Source organism: Synchiropus splendidus, chromosome 1 (genome assembly GCF_027744825.2).
Source record: "Synchiropus splendidus isolate RoL2022-P1 chromosome 1, RoL_Sspl_1.0, whole genome shotgun sequence".
NCBI classification, from domain to species: domain Eukaryota; kingdom Metazoa; phylum Chordata; class Actinopteri; order Syngnathiformes; family Callionymidae; genus Synchiropus; species Synchiropus splendidus.
The window spans coordinates 13,329,813-13,342,173 of NC_071334.1; the positions used below are offsets into that span (position 1 = coordinate 13,329,813).

Below are 12,361 nucleotides of genomic sequence, written 5' to 3' on the forward strand. Positions count from 1 at the left end.
GACGTACTGGCAGGCGAAAGGAATGCGAGCTGCGTGGCCGACTGTTTACGTTTCTGCTGACTGACAGTTACGACGGCGTGCCTGATTGGTTGGAAGGCGTGGCTTGTATATGTACGTCACCGTGTTTTGTCGTTCTTCAGCTGCGACCTGGAAAGTCCCTCGCAGCCAGGGAGAAGAAGCAGCCGCCTCGTTCGCCCTGTTAAATGAAACAAATGTGTGTTCTCGTTTCGTTGTTTTGCGTCGAAAGCCCTACAGGCGTGAGTCGATGTGCGTGAGTGTTGGAATAGATGTTTGGTAGCGACGGCGAGCTGGCGACAGCAGGCTAGCTCTTTGTGTAGCGGCTAGCGGATGTTTTGTTGTTGTTGTTGAGCAGGGCAGCCCTCCCGTCGCCTGGGAGAGGTGATTCACTGGACGGTGCCTGCTGAAATACACGCCTTGGGAGCCACCCTCGTCACTTACCAGACTGTTGCTGAGTCACTCCACTGAGAGGTGACAGTTTAGGATATGGGAAACTGCCTGAAGTCTCCGACCTCGGATGATATTTCTCTGCTACATGAATCCCAGTCGGACCGGGCCAGCTACGGGGACGGCCCAGACCCAGACCAGGAACCTCCACCTCCTTATCAGGTACTTTTGACCAGATGAATTATTTATTCTCTGACACGCTGTGCTGGTGATGTGTTGAGAGTGATGTCATGAACTGGTTATGTATTATGGATGTGTAAAATTCACTTCGGTTCACCAGGTCAAAGTTGTACAAGGATGGGATTTGTTGCTTAGAACTGAAGTAACTGACTCTTCACCAGATGACCATTGTAATCCGCTCCAAGCGAAGAAGAGAAGTAGATCATGTATCCCAACAACCGCTATTTGATGATGCTCAAAGCAGAGCCACTCTACTCCTAACACGCTGATGTCCCTTGGGCTTCTGGACAGAAAAACACCTTTGACACCTTTACTGTCAGTTCTTTGAGGCATCTCAACTAGAAGAACTCAGTCTTCAGAAGAGCCAGAGTATGGTCTGCTGTCAGCTGCTGTCCCCTGCAACACAACTTTTGGAACTTCTCTCTTTGTTTGCTCCCCACTCCTACTTGTCTTCCCAGTTTTGACATTGTGTAGACAAATAAAATGCCTTCTTTTTAAAATCAAAATCCTACTGGGATTATCGCCCTCACCAGTTCTGAGTCAGAATGGAATGCACTGTAACAAGCTGAGTCAGCAAACAGTGTACAGGGAAAAAAAGTCATCAAAGGTGCGTGACCCCGCCTCATATGCCCTGATATGTTTCATATGTTTTACACCATATTCGTTCATTTCACTCATTTATACACACACCACCTCAATGAGGTCACCGGGGCACAGCAGTCTACCCCAGTACATGGGGTGAGTGACAACCCCTTACCCACACACAGATACACAATCATGCCTATCCAACCGTTAAGTTATGCATTATATTATAACCTTTTCATTTTCAGGTGCTACAAACATTGCTCGCTTTCTGTCTAAGAGCTATGTGAGTGTGGAGCTCAACAGTGAGTGTGCTGTCTGTTTACTGAGTTTCACAAGGGGCTTAACTCGCTGGCACAGTCATTCTTTCATTCTTTCCAACCGGTTTCCTTTCAGTGACCACAACAGTCAGCGCCGTCACCGTCTAAGCTCTGAGTTAGTGGTTCCCACCAGACTCCACTGTCCAGAAAAGTGTTTTCTTTTGATGGTCCCCGCAGTCTAACAGTCACCTGTCCTGTAGGCGATTGTTTGCTATCTTAAAAGAGACTGAGTCCATCTCCAGATGGGTTCTGCTCGAGTGCTGACTCATTTGTCTGACGGAGTATATGGGAAGGGCCCTGTTTTCCTGCCAAGTATTTGTATGTACTAATGAAGCCTAAGTGCACTATGCTAATGAGGGTTTTGACGGCTCACTTTCACCATGGCTATAAAACAGCTAGGTCACAAGGAAAAGTCTTTCACATTTATGAATTCAGCTACATTGAACTATGAAATGTGAGTTACAACTGAAGAAAATCCAGCCTTTTTTTCTTTCTCTGCAGTGGATTGCAGCACGACACGTGGTACTACATAGTGGGTGAAGTAGAATTTTTGCCAGGACCTCAGGTGGCATTGTAATGTTTCAGCAACTAGCAAAGAAAGAGACATAGCTCAAAGTCAAGCAAGAAGATCGTTGTGCTGCATTGTGCACCCACATTGGGGTGTCTGGGGTACATGGTGTGAGAATAAATGTGACACTTCAAAGCAGGTGTGGCCGGCTCGCGTGTGTCTGCAAAAAAGCGAGAGGCCGTAACAATGACTCTGCTGACCTGTGCTTTGCCCACAACCACACCAGAACTCATTACAGCAGCTGTTATGCTGATTCAGGGTTTTTTACGTGCTCGCTGTCTGCGCAGCTGTCATGTCTGTTTGAGGTTAACTGGAGGCGTTGAGTCTGTTTAAATGTTTTGTGCATAAGGAAATTGTTGATTTTTTTTAAAATTAATTTCCTGGTGTCTCATTGTCCCCCTTTTTTTCTTCAATTTCTTCTGTCTTTCTACAGGAGCAAATCCGGGTGCCGGTGTACCACCCGACGCCCAGCCAGGCCAGACTTGCCACCCAGCTGACGGAGGAGGAGCAGATACGTATTGCCCAGCGGATTGGGCTTATTCAGCACTTACCCAAGGGGGTGTACGACCCAGGAAGTGACGGCTCTGAGAAAAAGATTAGAGAGTAAGAAGACGTCAAATTCATTTTTGAATCTTCCCCCAGTGAGTGTGGATTGTTAAAACGTATTCCCTATTGACAGACTTCAATATAAGAAATATTGTTGGCCAACAAACAAGTGGCTTCAAAAATTTCATCACAGAAAATGAAAGTTTTGAAAGTCGGTAAGAACCTAAGTGTCTTTTATGACTGCCACAGCTGCCTCTATTTGCTGTGTCTGACCCATACGTCATGACAGCTTTCACCACTGTGCTACAAAGCAGTAGTGACTACGGTTCCGTGCAGAGGGGAGCCTGACTAAGGCAATAGCCCCATTCAGCGACCATGTCCGATTGTGTCATGTCCTCCTGGTTTACATGCAGTGGAGAGAAAGCCGACTATTGGGTAGTGTCAGCTCCCAGACGATGGGTGGCGCTGTGAGCGCTTCAGTCCTTCTGGATCCCCTGTCAGCAGAAGAAGACTACGTGTTTCATTGCTCTCTGCACACAATGATTGTCCTGACTGATCAGCAAGTTTAACTGTAGGACCAGATTCTGCACTTCAGCGCAATGGTTCACACACACCAAAAGAGCCGCCCTCCTTATCGTCAATGCACTTCCTTCAGCAGGTGTCTGGATTGGAACTCGCCAGTTTCTGAATAAAATGATATAGTCGAGGTTTATTTTATTTTTATTGCAAAAAGAAGTACCTTTTTTCGAGTATCTAAAGTGCGTCATTGCTAGCGTCTGGCCAGAATAGCTTAGCAACCATGCTAGCGGTTGCTAATGTGTTGGTATTTTCATAGCTTTAACCAAACAAATCACGTCCTCTGATCTTCTTGTGAGAACTAACAATTAAAACAGGAAAGTCGTATTCAATGCTGTTGGGCTGTCTTTGTGTCTGAGGAGCAGATAGCTCACGCAGCCGCGCATCACCCAGTCCAGTCATAGTTGAGCTGCTGGGCTACATGCAGGCTTAGTCCAGCTATTATTACCATTATCCAGGTGGTGTAGTCCGACTAAGAGAAACTCTAATTTTTCTCCAGTAGTTGGACTAAGTTGTTCACTCACATCCATTTTTAAAGTACGAACTTAGCCAGGCTAACGCAGTAATTGTTTTTTTCTGGGCCAACATGTAACTGTACTCAGTGTGACTTGCGTCACACCTGTGCCAAGCCCTCAGAAACTGAGATCTGATCCCTGATGTAATCTTACTCTCGCCTTGAATCCTTCCGTCTCTCCTACTGCACACCTCTCCACTGATGACCTCCTCATGGTGCACACTTCCTCTCTATGATGGGACTCGAGAACTTGAAAGACACAAGATTGTGGTTCTCATATGAAGAAGGTGATGTCCAACCAGAGAATGGAACCTTCCCCAGGTGGAGAAGGTTGGGGTCTTGTTTTTACTAGTGAGGGGCATTGGGATGTGAGATTCGTAGTGCATCCTCATTCGCTGCTCTCATGCCTGTAGCACCAGACAGAGAAAAGCAGTGTTTGTGCAACCCCATGATGCTGTTTGGAGCTAAATTAGCCATGTTAGCGCTGCACATTTCATAAGCATAAAGAAAATTTGAAGCGCATAGCAGAGTTTATTGATGAATGAAATGAACAAGTGCCTGAGAATAAGCCTCATTTGTGCGTTGTGATGCTGACTCTGTGTAGCTTTAGCCCGGTCGGATCTGCTGTAAAGGGCTGCTTAAAAATGCCCATGTGAAGACGGTGACTACGTGAGCAAACGCACCTCCAGGCCCCACTATTTGATAAGGGCTGGATTAACGCAATTTCAAAACAATAATGTTCGCGTGATGCTGAGGATGACTGGTTGGAGAACATTGCCATTGTAATAATTGTGTGTATTTCTGTCTCCAGGTGTGTCATCTGTATGATGGATTTTGTTTTCGGAGAACCCATCCGGTTCCTGCCCTGCATGCACATTTACCACATGGACTGTATTGATGACTGGCTGATGAGATCCTTTACCTGCCCGTCCTGCATGGAGCCTGTGGACGCTGCTCTGCTTTCCTTCTATGAAGCCAACTGACACATGCACACGTCTATTTCCTAACACACTCTCTACCATATATATATATGTGTGTGTGTGTGTGTGCTCACACAACTTTTCTCTTGCTATGTTCTATCCTGGATTAGTAAGTGGATAAAGAATAGGAATGTAAATGACTCTGTGTTTGAACACATGTAAATGCACATTTGCGTTGGCCTGCTGGTCAGGACTGAAGTTTTACCTCAGCCAGATGTAGCAGAAACATCAATGATGCAGAGCTGACGGGGATCCACTTGTGGATGATAGATGGCTGTTACGATTGTGAAACTTTTTTTTTTTTGCAATAATCACGTGAATGTGAAAGTTACAATGGATGGACTGTGAAGGAAGCCAGAAAGTGTGTCCTATCCACTGTGTGCAGGCTGAAGATGGCGCCTGCTTATGTCGGAAATATTCAACTGCGAAGAAACTTCTGGTCAAAAGGTTTGAATGAGATGCTGCGATACGTCTCAGACGGGCTCTGATGTGGAAACTGCTGCACAAGGAGGTCCTCTGTTGGTCCTGGGGCCACTTAAATGTCTCTGTACAGATATTAGATAAGAACCGTATATGGGTGATGTGTGTGTCCTGTGGTTAGTGAAGTCTGTTGTGTGGGTTATCAGTATAAGGGCTCTACTATTGTTTACACCATAGGTACAACTCACATTTTGTCAGAGAAATTACATGACCCCATTCACAACCTCAAAGCAGAAACCTGCATCTAGATGTTGATGAACCCTTACCATCCAATCTCCACGTGAAGATAACAGAGACACATAAAAAAAATGTGTTTGTTTTTAGGTCACATTGTTGATCCTCATGTAAACCTCTTCCTGGAATCACTGTACTCTGTTCTAATGCTGCATTCAAGACTACAGTATGGCTTCTTCGTGTCATCCTCTCATGTTCTAGTAAAATGAAATGTCACAGCACCTTGATGTGTATTTACTGTGTTAATGGTTTGTAAGGTTTGACACAACAAAACACAGTCTCAGAATCAGAAAAATCTTTATTCATCCTGAAGCGGCTGAGTCAAGTACAGATGTTGACACCAGAAGACGTTTTGTTCGTGGAGGTGCAGAAGGTTCTGAGAAGGCTGAGCTTCTCTCTTAATTCATTTCTGAGCTGTGGATCTGTCTTGGTGAACTTCACAAATAGAGCATGAAAAAGAAATCCAGAAATGACATTGAAGTCAGAGTCACAAACACAACCTGCAATGCTTTGAATTTTCGAAAATTGAACTTAAAAAAAACAAAACGGACAGAAATGCAGCAGACGAAATAGCTTCCAGTGTGCGGTTTTGAATCCTGATTCATACGAAACCCCCGATCAGTCATCTGAGTCATCTGAGTCACACCTCAGCCTTCCTACAACCGCGTGGAGTTTCAAATGGCGCATCGTTTAAAAAACTAATTTCCTCTGTTTTTTTAGCTCTGCTTTGTAGCTCGTCTCAGAGCGGCACCATACATGGCATGGTGTCACAGTAGTGTCATGTGTCCAGATGGCTTTTAGAATTGTCCTCGTCATTATCAAGCCCATACTACGCATACACGTGTTCACGCACTATATTCGGGTCTGTTGTGTGTGTCTGCTGTCGCGAGGCGTGATGTATCTGCAACTGAAGTTTAACAAATGTATAATTTCTTTGAGTTGGAGCCTGAATCTTAGTTTCAAGTCAGATAAAGAAGAGCTGTTGACATCAGCCACAATGAACCTCGATGTCAACTCGTATCTTTTATCTTTATAGTGCTGTTTTTGTCAGTAATAGTACATCGTTGTTATTATTAGCGTTAATTCTGGATAATACGTTATTGCATTTTTAAATCTAGACAATGCTGATGATTGGACGTGTGACAGTAACGAGGGTGAGTGGAGTAAATTGCCGAATTAAATACCTAGTAGTGGGATCAGTCCAGGTGCAAAATTGTATAAAGTCACTCGAGACTTTCTTCTTCCATGTATTGTTGCATGTATTATTGACTACTTGTTACTGTGCTGGTAGTTCTGACCCCGTCTGTGTTAGTGCGCCAAAATATAATGTGCGTAGGGCAGAAAGATAGTGGTAAACAAATCATAACGGTGACATGGCTTTAACAATAGCGGGTATTTTGAGCGATATTTTAGAAAGAAGACGGACTTTCAGAACGAGTAACAATGCGTCTTCATGAGTGACTATGATCTATAGACGTGAGGCTGACTGGTACCGGGACTGCGGTCCAGTCAATCTCTTTAAAACGGTTTGAGCCTTTGGCCTGTTGTGCCGTCCATGCGATCAGTAAGGACAAGTTCCGACCCGCTTTCCTTCGAAGAACCGTCATCAGTTGACGAATAGGCTTTGAACCAAATGGAACATCCCTGCGGCTTCACTGAGGCAACGTACGGAGATACTGGTCAATGAAGGAAACCGTCTCACTCCTCTGGTTCAGGGCCGCCAGCTGCCTCGCCGAGCGGCCCTCAACATTCAGCCATGTGGGGTCAGAGGTGCGCTCGATCAGCAGCTCGACCAACATCAAGTGGCCCTCTTGGGCGGCCAGGTGGAGTGGCAGGTTACCGCGGTTGTCCGTCACGTTCACATCCGCCTCGTGCTCCATCAGCAAGCGCACGGTGTCGAGGAAACCTTCCCGCGCGGCGTCGTGCATCACCGTGAGCCCGAGCACAGGGTCGGGCAGGTTCGGGTTGGCGCCGGCGAAGAGGAGGATTTCAACCACAGCGGTGGAGCCCAGCATCACCACCTGCGCAGACGACGGTCGGGACAGCTGGCGTGACTTGCTTGGTGGAGAAGACCAGCCTCCTTATATTTACCTCCTCGCGCGCCAAATGAGAGAGAATTAACTTATTATGGAGTGAATTGATGGTGGGAGGTGCCGTCATCAGCGACACTCGAGCAAAACGTCACTCAAGCTGCAACTCGAGCTCATCGACACTAAATATACGGGTGTCACTTTCAGACATGGCTGGACTGGGAACCGGGCGAGTTCACCCTAACGGTCCTCAGATCGCTCAAGTTTTGGTCCAAAGACGAAGTGGGCGGCCCTCATGACAAAGTGGCCCATTGGTTAATTTTCAGACTGACAGCGGTCTCGTCCATTCGGAGCTTGACACACATATCTGGTCTGTCCTGGGTGAGTGCACCCTGTCGCCCTAATAAGTTTCCAATCATTTTTGAGATGGTCTTTATTTTTAGATATAATGGTAAAGATAAAGCTTACAGCAGAGAATAAGAAAGAATAAGTCTCCCGGAAGCAGGAAGCAGAGTGATACGTTGCTGGGAGTCTTTTATAGCGTTTTCAACAGCCATCACTGTAATGCTTAATAATAATATTAATTTCGAAATTAATAATTGTAATAATGTTTAATTCACCAGACGATGTTGAGTTTTTAAACGGTCTTTTATTTACAGACTTTCTGGGGTGAATACTGATAGCGACCTGACTGACTACATGACTACATGAAATTGTACATAAAAAAGACGGTCATCCAGTTGAGCGATGCTTAATTCTGATCGGTGAAACACAGTTGAAAATTAGGGTTAAGTTCTGTGGAGGCTGTAAGGAACAAGTGGAAGCTGTTGCATTTGCTCATAGTCCACAAACTGAGAGAAAGATCGCTGTTTCATGTAACACGTTCATTCTATAATAATAATAATAATAATAATAATAATAATAATAATAATAATAATAATAATAATAATACATCTGCGATCTTGTTTGTAAAGGTCTGGGGGAAAAAGACTGAAAAAAACAACTTAGAATCTTTCATAAAAAAAACATTCCGTTTTGATTTGAGAGTCATTTATGAACTGTTCCAAACCATATCTGCTTACTAATATTTGCAACCGTGGCTCTGTACATGCTATTTTGAAAAGATCTAAATGAGTATTCATGATGTGATTTGTTCATATATTCATGTTCAATCATTCGTTTTACCCCCACGATTTGTATAATTGTGCAAAAACAACGGTCGTGTATTAATGAAGGTGGAATGGATCTGAATGAATTTTCTGCTGGTTACTCTCGCGCGTCACGCATGGATGTTTATCCTATTGATTGTACTGAAGGAAAAAAAAGTCATGATAAAAGTGAAAGTCATTTGCCTTTCCTCATTTGAGTGTGTCTGCTTCTCACTAAATCTTACAAGGCACACAATTACGATCCAAATACTGGAAGTAATAAATGAATAATTCAAATTGGTTAATGAATGAGAAGATAGTGACTCTCAGCACCGACCTGAAGAGCAGTCCTTCCCTCCCTGTTCAGGCCAGAGGCCTCAGCACCACATCCCAGCAGGAACATAACTTGAAAAAGATCGCCATTAGCTGAGGCTTTACTCAGCTCACACTGCAGTGAGACCTGCTCCATTTTGTGTCAATAGGAGAATAGATGCATCTCCAGTCTCAGAACTGTGATGTTGCTCCTCTGAGCCACACTGGGAGGAGTCCCAGTGTGGCTCAGAGAAGTGTCTATGTCTGTATAAGAGATGAGAGGGTGTAATTATATGTGGTTTGAATTGTCAAAATTGACCCAAATCCTGTCACCTTCCTTTATGGCATCACCACAGTAGATTCACAACCTCCATGGTGTCCAAGGTGGATGAAACTTGTCCATACCTTGGTCTATTTCCAAGCGCTTTGAGATTTTCCCGACTATTCTTCTTTTCTTTTTGTTTTTGCAGTGTGTCTGTTGGCTGCTCCTCGTTTGCTTCTCTCCTAACTCAATCCCGTGGACGTCTTGTTTGGATTTAACGTTCCTGGGACACTGGTTTTGCCTTTTAGTTCGTGCAAGCGAACACTTCGTTACTATTGCGCCAGTGCGTTTCGTTTGACTGACTTTGCCTCCCTCTAGTGTGGTGGTTGAGTACATATTCTAAATTCAGTTTGCCTTTTCCTTAAATTGTGTTGGAACTGTCGTTTAACTATCATCTCCTTCTTATTGCAGGGGGGATCTCCCTTCTCAAGTCGTTACATACGTTCAACTAAACATATGTTCAACTGATTCCAATTCTCCGATTTAAATTCAAATGGCAACAGGGACTACAAAAATGAGTGATGCATACTGACAGCTTTTTCATTTGGCTAAAAATATATTGCTTGATCTCTATCAACCAATACTAAAGGAGCATATAAGTGCATTGTACAGAGCAACAACAGCAGAAACCACCAGTGACCTGAAGCAAATAGACTACACTGCGCTCTCAGGGAAGCTCAAACTATTGGAACGCTGCCTTGCCTCATGAGGCCAATTTCCAGCTATGAGGTCCCCTTTTGACACACCGATTGACTGGAGAGGTTAAATACACATGTGAAATGACCCTCTCCTGTAATCCAGTGTTTCACCTCACTCAGCTTGGCCACAAAATCAAGTGCCTGTTAATGTAGATAATGGCGACAGGTCATTTGGTGACTGAGGTGAAGCCCAACGTACAGGTTCAGCCCTTCGATGGAAATGCAATGCTGCCTGATGTTTAGTTGTCTTAACATTGATCCTTGTGATACACATTGAACATGCAAGCCCCAAAATCCCCAGCATTCTTAACAGCATCATTACTAGGACGAGGTTTGTGACATTTTGCTTGTTAAACTACAGTGGAACAGCTTTCCATTGGGCCCCCAATGGCCCCTGTCAGCAAAATGCTAGTATTAATAACCCATTGCTCAAAGTCTGAAATCTCAGTCCCACCCTAGTGCACTTCTATGTGAATTCTGTGTGAAGTTACTGAATGGGCACTTTTTTCTGCTTTCAGTTGACCCTGAGTTACTGTGGCTACTCAGAGCTGGCTGACAATCCCTCCCACCGACTCTCAGACTGACCAAGAGCAGAGGTTTGCTGACTTTGTTTATAGGGGTATACACATTGGCCTCTGTTGTGCTGGAGCCCTGAAACACTTAACTCTGCAAGTTTCCAGTGAATTATGTCAAAATGTCTTTTCCATGTAATTTCTTCATTCACATAAATCATTCTGTTGGACTCTTGGACTTTTTCATTACAACCAATTATTTTGACATTTATGCAACTTTATCAATTGTCTACAAACTCTAGACAAATTCAGAAGATTATTCACATTAAATGTGCGAGAGTTGCCAAAAGTAATATATTTACTATCAAGGTACCATATGACAGAGTTTGGAGACATTTTACTGCGTAGTTTTCTATGCTACCTCGTTCACGATAAAATGTAAGGCAACTCGCATCTAAGTAAGAAATAATTAAAGAAAATGATCAATGATTGGTAAATTAAAATTTGTTTTCTCTTTTCGTATTTCCACAGAAGAACACAACCACAAGGTCACACCTTGCTTTTATTTATTTCTTCTTTTTTTCCCCAGTCAAATCAAATTTGTGTGGTCATTTGGTGATTAAAAAAATACACACACACACACACACACACACACACACACACACTTGTCATGAGTATCTCATATCGTGGTCATTGTTTTGTCTTTCGTATGGTTTTGGGAATGTACTTTTTCGTTACACCCTTATTTGGTGGTGCAGTGGGGGCAATCTCTGGTAAACAGCTCCTGCAATACATGACTTGCGTATTTAAATGTACATGACATATACAGTAAGTGGTTGAATATTTCAACATCTGTGTATCTATAATTTCCACATGGAATTTGTGCATGAGCCCCCTTTCTCCTTGCAGGACTCAGGTCTGACCTTGACCTTGGGTACCAGACCTGGTAACATGAGCTAGTCAAGTGACAGTGTGTCGTCAGCTCTGCAGGTAATGAGCAAGGGACACTTTCGGTGATGAAGAAATAACAACAAACTCATGTTAGTATATTGCAGGTCTTCAATCGAATCTTGACTTAAAACACTTGACTGTTGTACAAGGAAACGAGATAAAATTGTTTGACAAATAGCGCCCCCTGGTGCTGTCTGCAATTGCTCTCAACTAGTCAACTTGCCACTCACATGGTCCTCAAGATCATCTTCGATAAAACCACGGTGGGGCAGAGGATGTCCAACAGTCTGCAGATAGTGCTACAAACACAGTGAAGTAAGTTACCTGGAGCTCGGTCGATGTATAAAACCAATGCAGCTGGAACACCCTACAAGCAGCTGCAAGTCATTACTGACTCGAACAAACTGTGTTTCCCTCCCATAAGAACATGTTTGGATCCGGTGATTCAAACCAGAACCACTTGTGTAATTTGATTTATATCATTTATGTTTTTGCCATGTACAGTATATGCACTGAGATCTGCATGTCGTGTGTAAATAGTCAAGGGTGTTCATATAAGTTGGTAAAGCAAGTTGTCCTCCATCTGTAAATCGAACCTAATCTCAAGTACAAAAGACCATTATTGTTACAATACACCGCAAGAAGTGCAGGTAAAAGGGAATTAAATCACACAGGAACAGACTCAAGTCAGTGGAGCGCAAAGTCATGCTGATAGACAGGGTCAAATGGACCCTAATTTACGTCCCCCAAACCATTATCTTACTATACCACGTTCGCTTTGACGTAATCTTTCTTTTCTCTATTGTTTAATGTCATACCGCTTTGTTTCCCTTGTGACTTTGACTGGATTGTCGTCAAAGCGCCGGCCATAAACACACGAATAAATAAACCCATCAATCTTTAGACGTTCCACATCTCATTTCATAAACATAGTGAGTTGTGA

The 12,361-nt window shown here is 43.8% G+C and overlaps 2 protein-coding genes across 3 annotated transcripts; one reads left to right on the forward strand and one right to left on the reverse strand.

Annotated features, from left to right (window-relative positions):
- The first annotated feature begins 147 nt into the window (after nt 1-147).
- On the forward strand, nt 148-5,753 carry rnf11b (ring finger protein 11b). Of its 2 annotated transcripts, none has more exons than XM_053854398.1 (4): nt 148-267; nt 374-627; nt 2,549-2,718; nt 4,563-5,729. In XM_053854398.1, exons 2-4 carry the CDS (start codon nt 505-507, stop codon nt 4,732-4,734), a joined length of 465 nt encoding a protein of 154 aa, XP_053710373.1. In that variant the 5' UTR covers nt 148-267; nt 374-504; the 3' UTR covers nt 4,735-5,729. The 2 variants fall into 2 exon arrangements, with proteins under 2 accessions (XP_053710373.1, XP_053710374.1); XM_053854399.1 differs by lacking the exon at nt 148-267 and adding an exon at nt 746-1,252 and having other exon boundaries at nt 491-627; nt 4,563-5,753.
- Nucleotides 5,754-6,997: 1,244 nt separating this feature from the next.
- On the reverse strand, nt 6,998-9,097 carry cdkn2c (cyclin-dependent kinase inhibitor 2C (p18, inhibits CDK4)). The gene is made up of 2 exons (XM_053852049.1): nt 8,961-9,097; nt 6,998-7,466 (listed from the first exon to the last, which is right to left on the reverse strand). Exons 1-2 carry the CDS (start codon nt 9,090-9,092, stop codon nt 7,098-7,100), a joined length of 501 nt encoding a protein of 166 aa, XP_053708024.1. The 5' UTR covers nt 9,093-9,097; the 3' UTR covers nt 6,998-7,097.
- Between the last annotated feature and the right edge of the window lie 3,264 nt (nt 9,098-12,361).

Excerpts from the sequence above, each read along its gene's own strand:
- rnf11b (XM_053854398.1), top strand. The coding sequence starts at position 505 with ATGGGAAACTGCCTGAAGTCTCCGACCTCGGATGATATTTCTCTGCTA. Across the intron at positions 628-2,548 it reads AACCTCCACCTCCTTATCAG|GAGCAAATCCGGGTGCCGGT; the intron begins GTACTTTTGACC and ends GTCTTTCTACAG. Across the intron at positions 2,719-4,562 it reads TCTGAGAAAAAGATTAGAGA|GTGTGTCATCTGTATGATGG; the intron begins GTAAGAAGACGT and ends TTCTGTCTCCAG.
- cdkn2c (XM_053852049.1), bottom strand. The coding sequence starts at position 9,092 with ATGGAGCAGGTCTCACTGCAGTGTGAGCTGAGTAAAGCCTCAGCTAAT. Across the intron at positions 7,467-8,960 it reads AGGGAAGGACTGCTCTTCAG|GTGGTGATGCTGGGCTCCAC; the intron begins GTCGGTGCTGAG and ends TCGTCTGCGCAG.